Here is an 18,827-nt window from a genome sequence, read left to right on the forward strand (position 1 = left end):
TTACAAAATCACTTTATTTGGGATTTGTGAGGGGCTATTTACTTTGCTTCTTTGACAGAAAAAGCATCCGGTAACTCCCTGTTCTTCCACTTACAGTACTACTATTGCTATAATACTACTGCACTTGTATAGGAGCTGATACTGTAAAGTTATAAGTTGTTTATCTGTGGGTTGTCCAATTAGACTTTCAACTCTTAGTTATGTGACAAAATACAGTAGATATGTGTTTCTACAGCAACAGAAAACAGTATCTTAAGAGAAATCCAGTTACTAGAAAGTTATTTTCCTATAGATTCCTGCCCATAATTTTGATTGCCCTTGGTGATAGCCATATAGAAATTTCAGTGGGAATCACACAACTACCATTAGATAGCTTCAATGAAAATATAAATCTTAATGCTTGAAACAACCTTTCCACTTTAATTATAAGTTTGGGGTTGAGATGAATCTGATATTATTAAAATTATTGAACTGTATTTTGAGTAACTTTAGATCTGGTTTTTTATACTTCTATATTTCAGTGAGCATGCTTGAGACTATTGAAACACCAGAGAATAAGGTCTCTGTAAGCATGCTTGTATGTGTAAAATCTATGGCACAAAATTCATCCCACATTCTTCAGAGTTGCTCTGAGAAGACTGAAAGACAGGAAAGTTCTTTTACCTATTGCAGAGTATTTCAGAGTGAGGACTCAAGAAACCAATTAAACACCTCCAGCAGGTACAGAAGTGAATTTCTTAGTGAAAGAGGTATACAGTACTTTGCTTTCCCTTTGCAGAGCAGCAGCAATCACTTATCCATCATGGATGTGCAAAATTCTAGCGATGATCCCTAAATACAGATATTAGCTTCCAAATTCTGACTTGTGCTAAGAACCAGGCATGATGGGCCCTCTGTTTTGTTTTTAATGACAATAATGTACAACCAAATAACCTTCAAAACCTTAGGTCTCTGTCTTCTGGAAAAGCAGGGAAATTAATTGTTCATGGACTTGCTTTCTAAATACTTTGTTAGCCACACTACTTCTCAGGGATGTGAAGGATAGAAGATGAGCCTTCCAAAAATTTTTAATGTAATAAACATAATTTATTAAATCTATACTTTGCACCAAACACAATAGAGGTTCACTTCTGAGGAAATAAGAATGAACAAGAAGCTGTGAACAATAATAATATAGGGAATGAGCAGAAGATAGGTAGAGGTAATAGCAGAGGGTGTGGGAATATCTTTATGTAAATGACCATGAATACAGGAGTAATGGTGGTAGGCTTTGGAAGAAAATCTGTAACTTGGACTGAGACCTGAAGATTGCACTAGAAAAGTCTCAGTGTAAGTAATCTTTGCAATGTCAAGCTGTTCTATCACACTGAATATTGGATTTAACAACTCCTAGCAGTTGTGTAACATTATTAGATTAGACCGTGCTAACTGTGAGTTTGGGAAGAGTAACAAGGATGTTAAATAAGTATCTCATGAATGTATCTCTGCATTTACCAAATGCTTTGAAGGCCAAATTTTTTACTCAATTTAGGTCTGTGAATTTGGCTGTGAATTTATAATTTAAATATAGGTAATAATTACAGTAGTTAGGCAAATTAGTTTTAAAAAAACCTTTAATAATTTTAAATAAAAATGCCCTATTTTGTTTGCATATTTGTGAATGTGCCTCTAATAGTTCTACTTTTCTCTCCTTTTGCCCTATACTAGAATTTCCTGAAGAAATTGGAACAATCTTTTATGTGTGTCTGCTGTCAGGAGCTGGTTTACCAGCCAGTGACAACAGAGTGCCTCCACAACGTCTGTAAAGTAAGAATAATCCCTGTATTGCTCTGGGCTGTGTTCTTGGCCCTGAGACACTGATCACCAAAACCAACATATATTTTAGGAAGACAATAATTATTGCCTAGCAGTCTGAGCAAGAAATGTAACATGCTTGCTTCCAGTTGTGTGGCTGCCATGTAATCATTCTTAATTTTATGTAAAAATTAGTGGAAATGTATTTAGTATAATTTCTTATAGATGCGATGTATCAAATTTATCATTCTGTTGTAATTAGTGGAGCTATGCTAGGGATTGGTTTGCTCCAGGAGCTAGATGTTGGTACAATAAGATTAAGTTAATTTTATGTAGTTAAGAAATGAGAATAGAGCAAGACTGCTCCTTCAAAGAGCTGCTTGTTACATAGAGGTAAAGTATTATGAGGGGGTTTATATATAGAGGGGTGGAAAAAACATGGAGAATGTTTAATGGCAACAACTTCAAAGCATAGAATCTGAAGCTATCAAAGACTAATTATAAAGTAACATCCAATTACTGTTTTAAGGTATAGACTGACAGACGGTGTTGTTGTTTGGGCAAAGATTGGGCCTCATAACGTTTTCATATTTAACTTATATGCTTGACTGTCTGCAGTCTGGGAAAACCAAAAAAAAGAAGGCAACATTAATAATCATCTTTTAGATAGTGTAGCCTGAATCCTATTTTATTCTACTCATGCCTTTGAGGCTTAAACACTGAGTCTTGTCATAAAGATGAAGTGGCTATGGATTGTTAGATAAAATGCTATACACCTGTATGTTCAGCTACATCTTGAAATGAAACTCTGGAATACAGCACTCAAACAGAAATGCTAGAAAGAAACTGCGGACTGATCCACAGGAATGCATTAGGGAAAACGAAGTATCTCAGTAGTAACACTTTTAATTCCTGACAAACTCAATGCTTTGCCTCCTAATCAAAAGATTTCTTTGGTTAAGTCCTTTGTGATGGGTTGACCCCAGCCAGCAAATAAGCACCCACAAGCCGCTCGCTCAATCTTCCCCACAGCGAGAAAAACTCATGGGTCAAGATAAAGACAGTTTAAAGACAGTGAAGAGAAAAAAAAGAAAAACGAAAAAAGAAAAAAGAAAAAAGAAAAAAAGAAAAAAGAAAAAAGAAAAAAGAAAAAAAGAAAAAAGAAAAAAGAAAAAAGGAGTGATGCAAAGGCATTCGCTCACCACCTCCCACAAGTAGACCGATGCCCAGCCAGTCTCTGAGCCATGGCTACTTTGGAAAGACCACCCCCCAGTTTTTATTGCTGAGCATGACGTTATATGGCATGGAATATCCCTTTGGTCAGTTGGGGTCAGCTGTCCCGGCTGTGTCCCCTCCCAACTTCTTGCCCGTCCCCAGCCTACTTGCTGGGGAGGCAGAATGATAAACAGAAAGCCTTGATGCCGTGCAAGTATTGTTCAGCAATAGCTAAAACATTGGTGTATTATCAACACATGTTTAATCACAGTTCTAAAACAGCACCATACAGGCTGCTATGAAGAAAATTAACTCTATCCCAGCCAGACCCAGTACATCATTTCAGTTGTAAATGCAGAAATATGGCAAGAGAACTCAGTAAGAACTTGCTGTTTCTGGAAATGTGGGAAATTTAATCTTTGGTTCCTAGTAATTGCTTAATTTTTGCTAGCTAAATTTTCAATGTAAAGCAAAAGCTGTAACACTTTTACTTCTTTGTCTTTGTATGCCCTAGAGCTGTTTACAGCGCTCTTTCCGAGCTGAAGTCTTTACCTGTCCTGCCTGCCGCTATGACCTTGGAAAGAGCTACACCATGGTTCCTAACAAGATATTGCAGACACTACTTGACCAGTTCTTCCCTGGTTACAGTAAAGGACGATGATGTGTTCAAATCCTTTCATACTTCTCCCATTGACTTTATAGACAGTAAAGGAGAATAAACATCTAAAAGTCAACAGTGAACTAGCCAGCTTGATGGAAGTGAATCTATTGTCACATTTTGAATCAGCTAATCCTCTTCCTCCCCATCACCATCTTTCTTCATGTAGTGAGAACTATAAATCTCTGCTGTCTGTAACATCAAAGGTAGTTTTGGTGATCTGACAAATAATTTTTAAAGGGAGGAAAAAAAAAAAAAACCAAACCAGAAGCTTTAGCTCTAAGTGGTGATTCCGAGCTGGTGCTAAAGTTATGATTTGTTTTTTTGTAACTACCTCAGGTAGAGAAAAAGAAATTGGGGGGAAGAAAAGTAGTTCATAACGTTTTAGCTACCCACTGCTTTCTTAATTTTACTTGTGTCTAGTCTATGTAATTTGATTCAACAAAAAAAGCCAAAAAACCCAAACACCCAAAATAAAACAACAAAAAACAAACAGCACTTAAATCAGTGAGATTAAAGAACAGCAAAATCTGCGTGTGCATAGTCCTTTTTTTGTCTTTCTTCCATTATAGTGTATTTTTTTGCAAGAACAGGCTGACTTTTATTCTGTTTTTGTGAGCTTCACTGTGCTTTTTCTTGTATCTTATGCAAGCTGACTACTGAGGACTAGTGAACAATATGAATGCATCGTTGCTACAGTAGTGTAAAGTGATCTGTGGTTTTTTGCACTTAGTGGATATTCAAGACAGTAGTTGTGTACAAAAAATTCATATAAAAAAGCCACTTCTGTATTAGTTTAAAATGTATGCTTTTAGTAGATCTTGTATCAGTGGCAATAAATCTATACAGCATTGAGGACAGTGCTAGCTTGAAAAGGGTTTAAATTGCTTCATATGGTGACCTGAAATTTTATATACAATATATACCCCCAAAATATACATTATTAAATATTTTATGATTCAGAAATGTTGCTAATTTTGTGGGTTTTGTATTATCCAAACTTGTAAAATTATGACATTTAAAATTAAGATACTTTTTTCAGACCACAGAATATTTCCTTTAGGCAGGCTTCCTATTCTTCAAACTTGAGTCTTCATATACCTTCATTCATTCATCAAGAAAACAGAAGAATGCTTGTCCCAAATGAATTTCTAAGCCACCATGCCCCCCCCCCCCCCCCACCATGCCTTAAGAAAAAAATCTAACCTGATTCAGGGTCTTACATATCAGATATATATTTCTCCTGTAGCAGTGCTTGTGCTACAGGTGCAGCTATTCAGGCCTCTGCTTGAGACAAGCACAAGTAGCCCTAGCTCTGTATACCAGAGCAGGAGTCCTGCAACCTGCTGCAGGAGAGAGCCTTTCCTTCCCGTTAGCATTGTATGTTGTGGGATCCCAGCACAGTGATCAGTAAAAGGGTTGTGTAAGTAGTCATGGTGTGGTACCAACAGTGTATAGTCTACAAAGGAGATATGCCATGATGTTGGAGGGAAATAACAACCAGATATTATTTTTTTGTGTCAATTCTCATTTCAGACCTTTGAAATACTATTTATTGTTTACTGTTGAATATTGTTTGAGGATGCATTATATCAGTAAGGTATTATTATTGTTTTGTTAATAGTTTTATGTAAAGTGATAATCCCCTTTTGAGTGCTTTGTCTACATGTACATTCATATTGGAGAAGTATGTGCACATTTATGATGACGTTCTCTGATTCAAAACCTTGCCTTCACCTCTGTAATGAATCAGACAAATGTAATTGCTCTTTTTTTTTTTTCAGTTAGTTTTACCTAAAGAATTTCAGTTACACTGTACTAATGCATGATGCTTTAATGTTGGTAGCATCTTGAATCACATAATATTGAAGGCACGCATTGTTGAACAACTCAGAAGTTAAAGCTTCAGCTTTTGATCTTTTTCTATACTTACTAGGAAATGAAGTTTCAGGCACTGTGCAACAACCGTATTAATATTAAGCATATAGTTTGAGAACTGTAGACTGTTTCCTAAGTCCATAGATTTCCCAAATTGTAACCCAGTGCTTTTTATAGTGAAAATTACACCTTTGCGACCAGCACATGCATCTGTGTAATATGCACCTACCAGAAGTCTACAGTATTTTATACCTTCTGATGGCCTTTGAATTGGTAAAAAGCTACCAAACTGAATTGGTGGGGTAAGATACTATAAATGCACCATTTTATTAGAGAAGTCTTATCAAAACTGCTTTGGAAAAGGCAGCTTTTACTCTAGATCCCTGAGTCTTAAACGGAGGTTGGTAACATTCATCAAAACACAAAAATATCTAGAAAATATAAATCTGAACTATTCACCTTCTCTGTTAAATGTTTAGCAAGAAACTGTTCTAAATATTAACTTTTATTTTTCTTACTCAGAACAGTTAGTGACTCTCGAGTACTAGCGAACCTAGCTTCCCCCCTAGTCTATATTAATTCAGTGAGTTTACTTTTAATCTACCACTTGTCACAAGGTTTAAGGCCAACTGTAGGAAGTTCCTAATTTTTTTTTATGGTTTGGGCTTAACTATTTTTTTCAGACCATTTTAATGACTTAAGCACAATTGTTTGTAATGAACAGATTGACAAGATTTTGCATAGTTGGTGGCAACTGAAAACATGTCCACTGCTTTCACCTATATTAAAAGTCCAGTTTGTAGTCGTATTTCACAATTTTGTAAACCCTTAGTGCTATACCAATGTCTATTAAATGTCTTTTTCAATATTATTGAAGAAGTCTAAAAATCTCTAATGCTGAATCTCTCTCTGTATACAACAATGGCTTGGCTGTTTCCTGTTACTTTCATATGATGGTACAACCTCTGTCAAATTAAATTCCCATCGGAAGACACTAAGTAGGTAATGAAGAATTGCAACTCCAAAACCTTTACCATAAAGGACACAAAAGTAGAATAGTTAAAATAGCTCTATTAGTACAAGCCTCATTTTTGTCACTTCAAAGAAAGCCCCCAGGCATTCATGTGTCTGTATACCGTAAAGTTCTAGTGATTACTGTTTGGATGATGTAAAATTGTGCAGTCATTTCTCCACTCTAAATATTACTACAGTACATACTTTCCTGATCTGCAGCACTGCTACTTTATATAGTGACAAACTCACTCAGCTACAAAGGAACTCATTTGATTGAATGCAAGTATCTGCACAGACGTGCCAGAAAAGCTCTTGTGTTCCTTTCAAATACACTACATTGGTGTCTTCATCATAAAGTTATCACATGTAAAGTCAATCCCACCAACTATATGGACAGTCTCAGATGCCAAATTTTTATATAAAGTGATTGATGGGAACAGATGGGAAGGTGTTCCTGTTCAAGTTTTCAGTCCTGGCCACTTTTTACTTCTACATGGCATTATGTGGAGCAACAGGACTCTGATCTCAAGTGCTCGTTCAGTATTCCTGGAGGGCCAGAGTTTAAGTTTTGAAGCCATTTTAAAGCAAGCTACCGTCTATGTAATGAAGCAAGGCAAGTTAAGCATGCTGTCTAAATCGGAGTAATTATTCAAAATAAGAGGTCTGAAAAAATGCATGGAAAAAATATTGTACTTTTGTTAGATGAGATTTAACTCAGAGTAAGAAGTTCAATTTCAATATCTGTAGAAAAGCTGTTTCGTACTTTACCTAGATTAGAAGGAGAGGCTTATATGGAGCTCTGAGGAAAAAATTATGTGATACTGAAAAAGGTAGGTTTAGTGCTCAGTAAAAACTGAACATTGTAGCTTGTGAGGGAAAAAAACACAGATCTTTAATATTACATTCTGCCAGTATTTTACTTTGTGTAGGCCCTACTGCTACTGTGGCAGCTCTGACAAATCAGAACTGAAGCATCAAACAAAACAGGCATCAAGATTTTATACTTCTGTTAGCTGAAGTTTAAAAGTTAGAGTTCAGAAGATGACGTGCTTAATTCTGGCTGACTTTATTGGAATACTAAGATTGGCAGGTAAAACAGGTAAGAAATTTACCACTAGCAATGCTAGTGGTAATATGTGTATTAAATAATCCATCTGTCTTTAGGAAATAAACAATTACTGCTGTGGTTGATATTCATTACTATTGCCTTATGATGCATCTGGAATAAAAAGGTTTGCATCCTGTTCGGGGGGGGGGGGGGGGGTGTGTGCAGGGTTCACCTAGACCTCAATAAAAAAAGGCCTGACGACAAACGGCTTAATGAAATAGCTGTTCTAATAAGACAAATAAAAAGAGGAATATAGATAGTGAGTAAATCTTACGTGCCTTCAGACGCTGGGAACCACAATATTCATGAAGCATCAGCTCAGCCCTGGGATGGATTTTCCCACGACACACTGGGCAGATCCTGTCCATGGAGAGGTTCCTCCTTTTTGGTCATTCAAGCTATTATAGGCTCTTCTTACAAGAAAACAACTCTATTCTTCATTTCTACCGTCAAACAGGAAGCGTGTTCGCATGAGAGCTTCTTGCTGCACTGTTAAGATGAAGGCAAGGCCACGCAGGTGGCTTAATCACTGGTACCGAGTGGGAGCTGCCCGCAGGCTCCTCTGTTACAATGAAGCTGCCTGAGTTGATCCTGCGGCCAAGGGATTTGTGCAGCACAACACAGGCCTGAAGGCCATGCCATGCTGTGCTGTGCAGCGCAGCACAGGCCCGGGCCTACTCAGGTTAACTGTTATGTGGATCACTAACTCTTTGATGTACAGTGGTGTCCTGGTCAGGATCACTACATTCCACCCCTTGAGCCACATACAGTTTACCTTTCCCAAAAATGTTATAAATTACAGATTATATTAGTAACTTACAGGCTTCTCAAGCCCTAAGTACAAGGCCCGATAGAGAAGACATGGCTTGTTCAGGATAACTAACTCCTTGAATACAATGTCTTCTGCAAGGGTCCCAATGCACATACCACTTTGAAAACTATGTTAATATTTAAAGTTTTAGAACAAAGAAGATAAAAGCATGGATTTGAGGCAACCTTGACATCAACTACTATGGAAAATGAGTATTGAACCAACTCATTTTTCTTCCACCTAATATACTGATTGTATTTACATTAACTAAGCAGGGATTCTGTTAATAAATACAGGGATTACCCGAAATATATACAGTATATAAATCACCTAAGCTTGTCTAGGGGGGGAAAAGCCATCCTGGTAGACTGAATCAGTCAGGTGAATCCAGACAGTTGGAAGCAATATTATGGAGATGCTCCCTTCTGTTCAGAATAGACCAAAAAAACTCGCCCCCCCACACCTGCAAAGGAGCATGCGTGCTAATTTACACAGCAAACGAGGCTAATTTAAATATAACTAACCAATAGCAGATGGAATGGTAATTATGGACCAATGAGTGTAAACTTAGATAGGTTTTTACTAATCATGTAACAAGATAAATAGTTCCTTTGTGTAGCATGCTAGCTTTGTGGAATTGCCACCTAGCACCCATCTTTGCGCAACTATGGAAAAAACTGATATCTCGGCTGTGTGTGTGAGATTGGCTTTTGCACACTGGGTGACAAACCCTGTTTGAGGAACAACAGTTTCTGGCGACCCAGAATGGGACAGCACCGACAGCCTTGCCCAGATCGTCTTGCCATACCGACAGGGAGCGTGTCCCAACCTGTTGATCGGGGACTCCATCGGCTCCTCTCTCCTGCAGTCGGGCGGTAAGCGACACAACGGTGCAACGCCTCTACGAGATATCAATAAAGGGACACAAGGGAGGATCGGTGAGTAGGAATTTTTATTTCGTTGCTCTGCATAAGTCGTTCCATTAAAGGACCGCAGCTGGAGCTTAATTTTCTTTTACACGTAGAAGCGGGGGACGAGCAGCAGGGGGCTCTCTTCCCACAAAGCTGAGTGTATGAAGCCACGGTTAAAAAAGTTTTTCCTAGGAAATAATTTCAGTATGGGTCCAGCTTCCTCCGCCGAGATAACCCTTTGTACCCCTTTAGGATGCATCCTTAAACATTGGAATAAATTTGGAGGGGATCCCCTGCCACGCTGGAGCAGGGGAAGAGTGTGAGGAGTCCTCCCCCTGAGGAGGAAAGAGCAGCAAAGCCAACGTGTGATGAACTGACTGCAACCCCCATTCCACTTCCCCCTGCGCCGCAGTTCTTCACGAACTGCTCCAGCGTGGGTCCCTTCCGTGGGGTGCATGCATTCAGGAACAGACTGCTCCAGTATGGGTCCCCCACGGAGTCACAAGTCCTGCCAGCAAACCTGCTCCAGTGTGGGCTCCTCTCTCCACGGGGTCACAGATCCTGCCAGGAGCCTGCTCCAGCGCGGGCTTCCCACGGGGTCACAGCCTCCTTCGGGCACATCCACCTGCTTCAGCGTGGGCTCCTCCCCGGGCTGCAGGTGGAGATCTGCTCCACCATGGACCTCCACGGGCTGCAGGGGACAGCTGTCTCACCATGGGCTGCACCACAGGCTGCAGGGGAATCTCTGCTCCGGTGCCTGGAGCACCTCCTCCTCCTCCTCCTTCTTCACTGGCCTTCGTGTCTGCAGAGTTGTTTCCCTCACGTATTATCTTCTCCCTGCTGCTGTTGTTTCCGCAGGTTGTTGGGTTTGGTTTTTTTTCCTTCTTAAATACGTTATCACTGAAGCACTACCACTGTTGCTGATTGGCTCAGCCTTGGCCAGCGGCCGGTCCGTCTTGGAGACGGCTGGAACTGGCTCTGTCTGACATAGGGGAAGCGTTCCTCAGGGGGCGGTGTTGGGACCGGTGCTGTTTAAGAACTTTGTCGGCGACATGGACAGTGGGACTGAGTGAGAAGAAAAATGACTAAGATACTGTAGACAATGGTGGCCGCTGTATGAGCTCGATGATGATGAAAGGTGGCTGGCCGGAATATGGGACCTTGAATTATAATACTATTTTATAATTAATGTTGTTCTGTGGAAGGATAGATAAGTGGAATGAAGTACCATATGTTGATTTGTTTTTCATGTTGTGTAATAATCATGAAATAAGGAAAAAATGTAAATTGTTAGATAATGATCCTAACGGTATATATGTGTTAGCTGAAAGTTGGCAAGTACAGTAAAAGCAGCAGTGTTGGTTGGCATGTGATATAGGGAAAGGGTGTGTGAAAGGATTTAAAGGACCAGAGGAGCCAGGCACCTGGCATCCAGCCAAGGTCAACCCACCACAATTTTATTGCTGATCTCTGTTTGAAAGAGTTGCAGAACTTGGTAACCAATTTCTCCTATTCCTTGGTTCCCATCTTTTAGCCAGTTAATGAGGACCATACTTTTTAAACCATGACAACTGTATCTTTAGAAGCCTCTTCTGGAGGACGTGGTTAAATTTTTTTTTTTTTGGCTAAAACTAAATTAAGTGTTTTGATTGCATCATCCCTATTCCACACGCTTGCTAACTTTCAAAAATTTAAGATGCATGACTCTGACAAACACTGAACAAATGGCTATATGGCTTTTTACTTCTTTGCATGTCTGTGATACTGGTTACACAGATTTGCTTGATTGGAAAGTGATTAATTTAGTTTTAGCCAAAAAAAAAAAAATTTAACCACGTCCTCCAGAAGAGGCTTCTAAAGATACAGTTGTCATGGTTTAAAAAGTATGGTCCTCATTAACTGGCTAAAAGATGGGAACCAAGGAATAGGAGAAATTGGTTACCAAGTTCTGCAACTCTTTCAAACAGAGATCAGCAATAAAATTGTGGTGGGTTGACCTTGGCTGGATGCCAGGTGCCTGGCTCCTCTGGTCCTTTAAATCCTTTCACACACCCTTTCCCTATATCACATGCCAACCAACACTGCTGCTTTTACTGTACTTGCCAACTTTCAGCTAACACATATATACCGTTAGGATCATTATCTAACAATTTACATTTTTTCCTTATTTCATGATTATTACACAACATGAAAAACAAATCAACATATGGTACTTCATTCCACTTATCTATCCTTCCACAGAACAACATTAATTATAAAATAGTATTATAATTCAAGGTCCCATATTCCGGCCAGCCACCTTTCATCATCATCGAGCTCATACAGCGGCCACCATTGTCTACAGTATCTTAGTCATTTTTCTTCTCACTCAGTCCCACTGTCCATGTCGCCGACAAAGTTCTTAAACAGCACCGGTCCCAACACCGCCCCCTGAGGAACGCTTCCCCTATGTCAGACAGAGCCAGTTCCAGCCGTCTCCAAGACGGACCGGCCGCTGGCCAAGGCTGAGCCAATCAGCAACAGTGGTAGTGCTTCAGTGATAACGTATTTAAGAAGGAAAAAAAACCAAACCCAACAACCTGCGGAAACAACAGCAGCAGGGAGAAGATAATACGTGAGGGAAACAACTCTGCAGACACGAAGGCCAGTGAAGAAGGAGGAGGAGGAGGAGGTGCTCCAGGCACCGGAGCAGAGATTCCCCTGCAGCCTGTGGTGCAGCCCATGGTGAGACAGCTGTCCCCTGCAGCCCGTGGAGGTCCATGGTGGAGCAGATCTCCACCTGCAGCCCGGGGAGGAGCCCACGCTGAAGCAGGTGGATGTGCCCGAAGGAGGCTGTGACCCCGTGGGAAGCCCGCGCTGGAGCAGGCTCCTGGCAGGATCTGTGACCCCGTGGAGAGAGGAGCCCACACTGGAGCAGGTTTGCTGGCAGGACTTGTGACTCCGTGGGGGACCCATACTGGAGCAGTCTGTTCCTGAATGCATGCACCCCACGGAAGGGACCCACGCTGGAGCAGTTCGTGAAGAACTGCGGCGCAGGGGGAAGTGGAATGGGGGTTGCAGTCAGTTCATCACACGTTGGCTTTGCTGCTCTTTCCTCCTCAGGGGGAGGACTCCTCACACTCTTCCCCTGCTCCAGCGTGGCAGGGGATCCCCTCCAAATTTATTCCAATGTTTAAGGATGCATCCTAAAGGGGTACAAAGGGTTATCTCGGCGGAGGAAGCTGGACCCATACTGAAATTATTTCCTAGGAAAAACTTTTTTAACCGTGGCTTCATACACTCAGCTTTGTGGGAAGAGAGCCCCCTGCTGCTCGTCCCCCGCTTCTACGTGTAAAAGAAAATTAAGCTCCAGCTGCGGTCCTTTAATGGAACGACTTATGCAGAGCAACGAAATAAAAATTCCTACTCACCGATCCTCCCTTGTGTCCCTTTATTGATATCTCGTAGAGGCGTTGCACCGTTGTGTCGCTTACCGCCCGACTGCAGGAGAGAGGAGCCGATGGAGTCCCCGATCAACAGGTTGGGACACGCTCCCTGTCGGTATGGCAAGACGATCTGGGCAAGGCTGTCGGTGCTGTCCCATTCTGGGTCGCCAGAAACTGTTGTTCCTCAAACAGGGTTTGTCACCCAGTGTGCAAAAGCCAATCTCACACACACAGCCGAGATATCAGTTTTTTCCATAGTTGCGCAAAGATGGGTGCTAGGTGGCAATTCCACAAAGCTAGCATGCTACACAAAGGAACTATTTATCTTGTTACATGATTAGTAAAAACCTATCTAAGTTTACACTCATTGGTCCATAATTACCATTCCATCTGCTATTGGTTAGTTATATTTAAATTAGCCTCGTTTGCTGTGTAAATTAGCACGCATGCTCCTTTGCAGGTGTGGGGGGGCGAGTTTTTTTGGTCTATTCTGAACAGAAGGGAGCATCTCCATAATATTGCTTCCAACTGTCTGGATTCACCTGACTGATTCAGTCTACCAGGATGGCTTTTCCCCCCCTAGACAAGCTTAGGTGATTTATATACTGTATATATTTCGGGTAATCCCTGTATTTATTAACAGAATCCCTGCTTAGTTAATGTAAATACAATCAGTATATTAGGTGGAAGAAAAATGAGTTGGTTCAATACTCATTTTCCATAGTAGTTGATGTCAAGGTTGCCTCAAATCCATGCTTTTATCTTCTTTGTTCTAAAACTTTAAATATTAACATAGTTTTCAAAGTGGTATGTGCATTGGGACCCTTGCAGAAGACATTGTATTCAAGGAGTTAGTTATCCTGAACAAGCCATGTCTTCTCTATCGGGCCTTGTACTTAGGGCTTGAGAAGCCTGTAAGTTACTAATATAATCTGTAATTTATAACATTTTTGGGAAAGGTAAACTGTATGTGGCTCAAGGGGTGGAATGTAGTGATCCTGACCAGGACACCACTGTACATCAAAGAGTTAGTGATCCACATAACAGTTAACCTGAGTAGGCCCGGGCCTGTGCTGCGCTGCACAGCACAGCATGGCATGGCCTTCAGGCCTGTGTTGTGCTGCACAAATCCCTTGGCCGCAGGATCAACTCAGGCAGCTTCATTGTAACAGAGGAGCCTGCGGGCAGCTCCCACTCGGTACCAGTGATTAAGCCACCTGCGTGGCCTTGCCTTCATCTTAACAGTGCAGCAAGAAGCTCTCATGCGAACACGCTTCCTGTTTGACGGTAGAAATGAAGAATAGAGTTGTTTTCTTGTAAGAAGAGCCTATAATAGCTTGAATGACCAAAAAGGAGGAACCTCTCCATGGACAGGATCTGCCCAGTGTGTCGTGGGAAAATCCATCCCAGGGCTGAGCTGATGCTTCATGAATATTGTGGTTCCCAGCGTCTGAAGGCACGTAAGATTTACTCACTATCTATATTCCTCTTTTTATTTGTCTTATTAGAACAGCTATTTCATTAAGCCGTTTGTCGTCAGGCCTTTTTTTATTGAGGTCTAGGTGAACCCTGCACACACCCCCCCCCCCCCCCCCGAACAGGATGCAAACCTTTTTATTCCAGATGCATCATAAGGCAATAGTAATGAATATCAACCACAGCAGTAATTGTTTATTTCCTAAAGACAGATGGATTATTTAATACACATATTACCACTAGCATTGCTAGTGGTAAATTTCTTACCTGTTTTACCTGCCAATCTTAGTATTCCAATAAAGTCAGCCAGAATTAAGCACGTCATCTTCTGAACTCTAACTTTTAAACTTCAGCTAACAGAAGTATAAAATCTTGATGCCTGTTTTGTTTGATGCTTCAGTTCTGATTTGTCAGAGCTGCCACAGTAGCAGTAGGGCCTACACAAAGTAAAATACTGGCAGAATGTAATATTAAAGATCTGTGTTTTTTTCCCTCACAAGCTACAATGTTCAGTTTTTACTGAGCACTAAACCTACCTTTTTCAGTATCACATAATTTTTTCCTCAGAGCTCCATATAAGCCTCTCCTTCTAATCTAGGTAAAGTACGAAACAGCTTTTCTACAGATATTGAAATTGAACTTCTTACTCTGAGTTAAATCTCATCTAACAAAAGTACAATATTTTTTCCATGCATTTTTTCAGACCTCTTATTTTGAATAATTACTCCGATTTAGACAGCATGCTTAACTTGCCTTGCTTCATTACATAGACGGTAGCTTGCTTTAAAATGGCTTCAAAACTTAAACTCTGGCCCTCCAGGAATACTGAACGAGCACTTGAGATCAGAGTCCTGTTGCTCCACATAATGCCATGTAGAAGTAAAAAGTGGCCAGGACTGAAAACTTGAACAGGAACACCTTCCCATCTGTTCCCATCAATCACTTTATATAAAAATTTGGCATCTGAGACTGTCCATATAGTTGGTGGGATTGACTTTACATGTGATAACTTTATGATGAAGACACCAATGTAGTGTATTTGAAAGGAACACAAGAGCTTTTCTGGCACGTCTGTGCAGATACTTGCATTCAATCAAATGAGTTCCTTTGTAGCTGAGTGAGTTTGTCACTATATAAAGTAGCAGTGCTGCAGATCAGGAAAGTATGTACTGTAGTAATATTTAGAGTGGAGAAATGACTGCACAATTTTACATCATCCAAACAGTAATCACTAGAACTTTACGGTATACAGACACATGAATGCCTGGGGGCTTTCTTTGAAGTGACAAAAATGAGGCTTGTACTAATAGAGCTATTTTAACTATTCTACTTTTGTGTCCTTTATGGTAAAGGTTTTGGAGTTGCAATTCTTCATTACCTACTTAGTGTCTTCCGATGGGAATTTAATTTGACAGAGGTTGTACCATCATATGAAAGTAACAGGAAACAGCCAAGCCATTGTTGTATACAGAGAGAGATTCAGCATTAGAGATTTTTAGACTTCTTCAATAATATTGAAAAAGACATTTAATAGACATTGGTATAGCACTAAGGGTTTACAAAATTGTGAAATACGACTACAAACTGGACTTTTAATATAGGTGAAAGCAGTGGACATGTTTTCAGTTGCCACCAACTATGCAAAATCTTGTCAATCTGTTCATTACAAACAATTGTGCTTAAGTCATTAAAATGGTCTGAAAAAAATAGTTAAGCCCAAACCATAAAAAAAAATTAGGAACTTCCTACAGTTGGCCTTAAACCTTGTGACAAGTGGTAGATTAAAAGTAAACTCACTGAATTAATATAGACTAGGGGGGAAGCTAGGTTCGCTAGTACTCGAGAGTCACTAACTGTTCTGAGTAAGAAAAATAAAAGTTAATATTTAGAACAGTTTCTTGCTAAACATTTAACAGAGAAGGTGAATAGTTCAGATTTATATTTTCTAGATATTTTTGTGTTTTGATGAATGTTACCAACCTCCGTTTAAGACTCAGGGATCTAGAGTAAAAGCTGCCTTTTCCAAAGCAGTTTTGATAAGACTTCTCTAATAAAATGGTGCATTTATAGTATCTTACCCCACCAATTCAGTTTGGTAGCTTTTTACCAATTCAAAGGCCATCAGAAGGTATAAAATACTGTAGACTTCTGGTAGGTGCATATTACACAGATGCATGTGCTGGTCGCAAAGGTGTAATTTTCACTATAAAAAGCACTGGGTTACAATTTGGGAAATCTATGGACTTAGGAAACAGTCTACAGTTCTCAAACTATATGCTTAATATTAATACGGTTGTTGCACAGTGCCTGAAACTTCATTTCCTAGTAAGTATAGAAAAAGATCAAAAGCTGAAGCTTTAACTTCTGAGTTGTTCAACAATGCGTGCCTTCAATATTATGTGATTCAAGATGCTACCAACATTAAAGCATCATGCATTAGTACAGTGTAACTGAAATTCTTTAGGTAAAACTAACTGAAAAAAAAAAAAGAGCAATTACATTTGTCTGATTCATTACAGAGGTGAAGGCAAGGTTTTGAATCAGAGAACGTCATCATAAATGTGCACATACTTCTCCAATATGAATGTACATGTAGACAAAGCACTCAAAAGGGGATTATCACTTTACATAAAACTATTAACAAAACAATAATAATACCTTACTGATATAATGCATCCTCAAACAATATTCAACAGTAAACAATAAATAGTATTTCAAAGGTCTGAAATGAGAATTGACACAAAAAAATAATATCTGGTTGTTATTTCCCTCCAACATCATGGCATATCTCCTTTGTAGACTATACACTGTTGGTACCACACCATGACTACTTACACAACCCTTTTACTGATCACTGTGCTGGGATCCCACAACATACAATGCTAACGGGAAGGAAAGGCTCTCTCCTGCAGCAGGTTGCAGGACTCCTGCTCTGGTATACAGAGCTAGGGCTACTTGTGCTTGTCTCAAGCAGAGGCCTGAATAGCTGCACCTGTAGCACAAGCACTGCTACAGGAGAAATATATATCTGATATGTAAGACCCTGAATCAGGTTAGATTTTTTTCTTAAGGCATGGTGGGGGGGGGGGGGGGGCATGGTGGCTTAGAAATTCATTTGGGACAAGCATTCTTCTGTTTTCTTGATGAATGAATGAAGGTATATGAAGACTCAAGTTTGAAGAATAGGAAGCCTGCCTAAAGGAAATATTCTGTGGTCTGAAAAAAGTATCTTAATTTTAAATGTCATAATTTTACAAGTTTGGATAATACAAAACCCACAAAATTAGCAACATTTCTGAATCATAAAATATTTAATAATGTATATTTTGGGGGTATATATTGTATATAAAATTTCAGGTCACCATATGAAGCAATTTAAACCCTTTTCAAGCTAGCACTGTCCTCAATGCTGTATAGATTTATTGCCACTGATACAAGATCTACTAAAAGCATACATTTTAAACTAATACAGAAGTGGCTTTTTTATATGAATTTTTTGTACACAACTACTGTCTTGAATATCCACTAAGTGCAAAAAACCACAGATCACTTTACACTACTGTAGCAACGATGCATTCATATTGTTCACTAGTCCTCAGTAGTCAGCTTGCATAAGATACAAGAAAAAGCACAGTGAAGCTCACAAAAACAGAATAAAAGTCAGCCTGTTCTTGCAAAAAAATACACTATAATGGAAGAAAGACAAAAAAAGGACTATGCACACGCAGATTTTGCTGTTCTTTAATCTCACTGATTTAAGTGCTGTTTGTTTTTTGTTGTTTTATTTTGGGTGTTTGGGTTTTTTGGCTTTTTTTGTTGAATCAAATTACATAGACTAGACACAAGTAAAATTAAGAAAGCAGTGGGTAGCTAAAACGTTATGAACTACTTTTCTTCCCCCCAATTTCTTTTTCTCTACCTGAGGTAGTTACAAAAAAACAAATCATAACTTTAGCACCAGCTCGGAATCACCACTTAGAGCTAAAGCTTCTGGTTTGGTTTTTTTTTTTTTTCCTCCCTTTAAAAATTATTTGTCAGATCACCAAAACTACCTTTGATGTTACAGACAGCAGAGATTTATAGTTCTCACTACATGAAGAAAGATGGTGATGGGGAGGAAGAGGATTAGCTGATTCAAAATGTGACAATAGATTCACTTCCATCAAGCTGGCTAGTTCACTGTTGACTTTTAGATGTTTATTCTCCTTTACTGTCTATAAAGTCAATGGGAGAAGTATGAAAGGATTTGAACACATCATCGTCCTTTACTGTAACCAGGGAAGAACTGGTCAAGTAGTGTCTGCAATATCTTGTTAGGAACCATGGTGTAGCTCTTTCCAAGGTCATAGCGGCAGGCAGGACAGGTAAAGACTTCAGCTCGGAAAGAGCGCTGTAAACAGCTCTAGGGCATACAAAGACAAAGAAGTAAAAGTGTTACAGCTTTTGCTTTACATTGAAAATTTAGCTAGCAAAAATTAAGCAATTACTAGGAACCAAAGATTAAATTTCCCACATTTCCAGAAACAGCAAGTTCTTA

General features: G+C 39.7%; 1 protein-coding gene across 1 annotated transcript in view; it reads left to right on the forward strand.

Moving 5' to 3' along the window:
* The window catches only part of LOC141917603 (E3 ubiquitin-protein ligase UHRF2-like), a 76,495-nt gene extending 70,138 nt beyond the window's left edge, over positions 1-6,357 (forward strand). Inside the window, exons 14-15 of the mRNA XM_074810943.1 lie at positions 1,708-1,806; positions 3,524-6,357. Of these exons, the coding sequence (XP_074667044.1) occupies positions 1,708-1,806; positions 3,524-3,670 (246 nt within the window). The 3' untranslated portion in view covers positions 3,671-6,357. The remainder of the gene's footprint in view (positions 1-1,707; positions 1,807-3,523) is intronic.
* Positions 6,358-18,827: the final 12,470 nt, after the last annotated feature.

The sequence above is a fragment of the Strix aluco genome, chromosome W (assembly GCF_031877795.1).
Source record: "Strix aluco isolate bStrAlu1 chromosome W, bStrAlu1.hap1, whole genome shotgun sequence".
Lineage (NCBI taxonomy): Eukaryota > Metazoa > Chordata > Aves > Strigiformes > Strigidae > Strix > Strix aluco.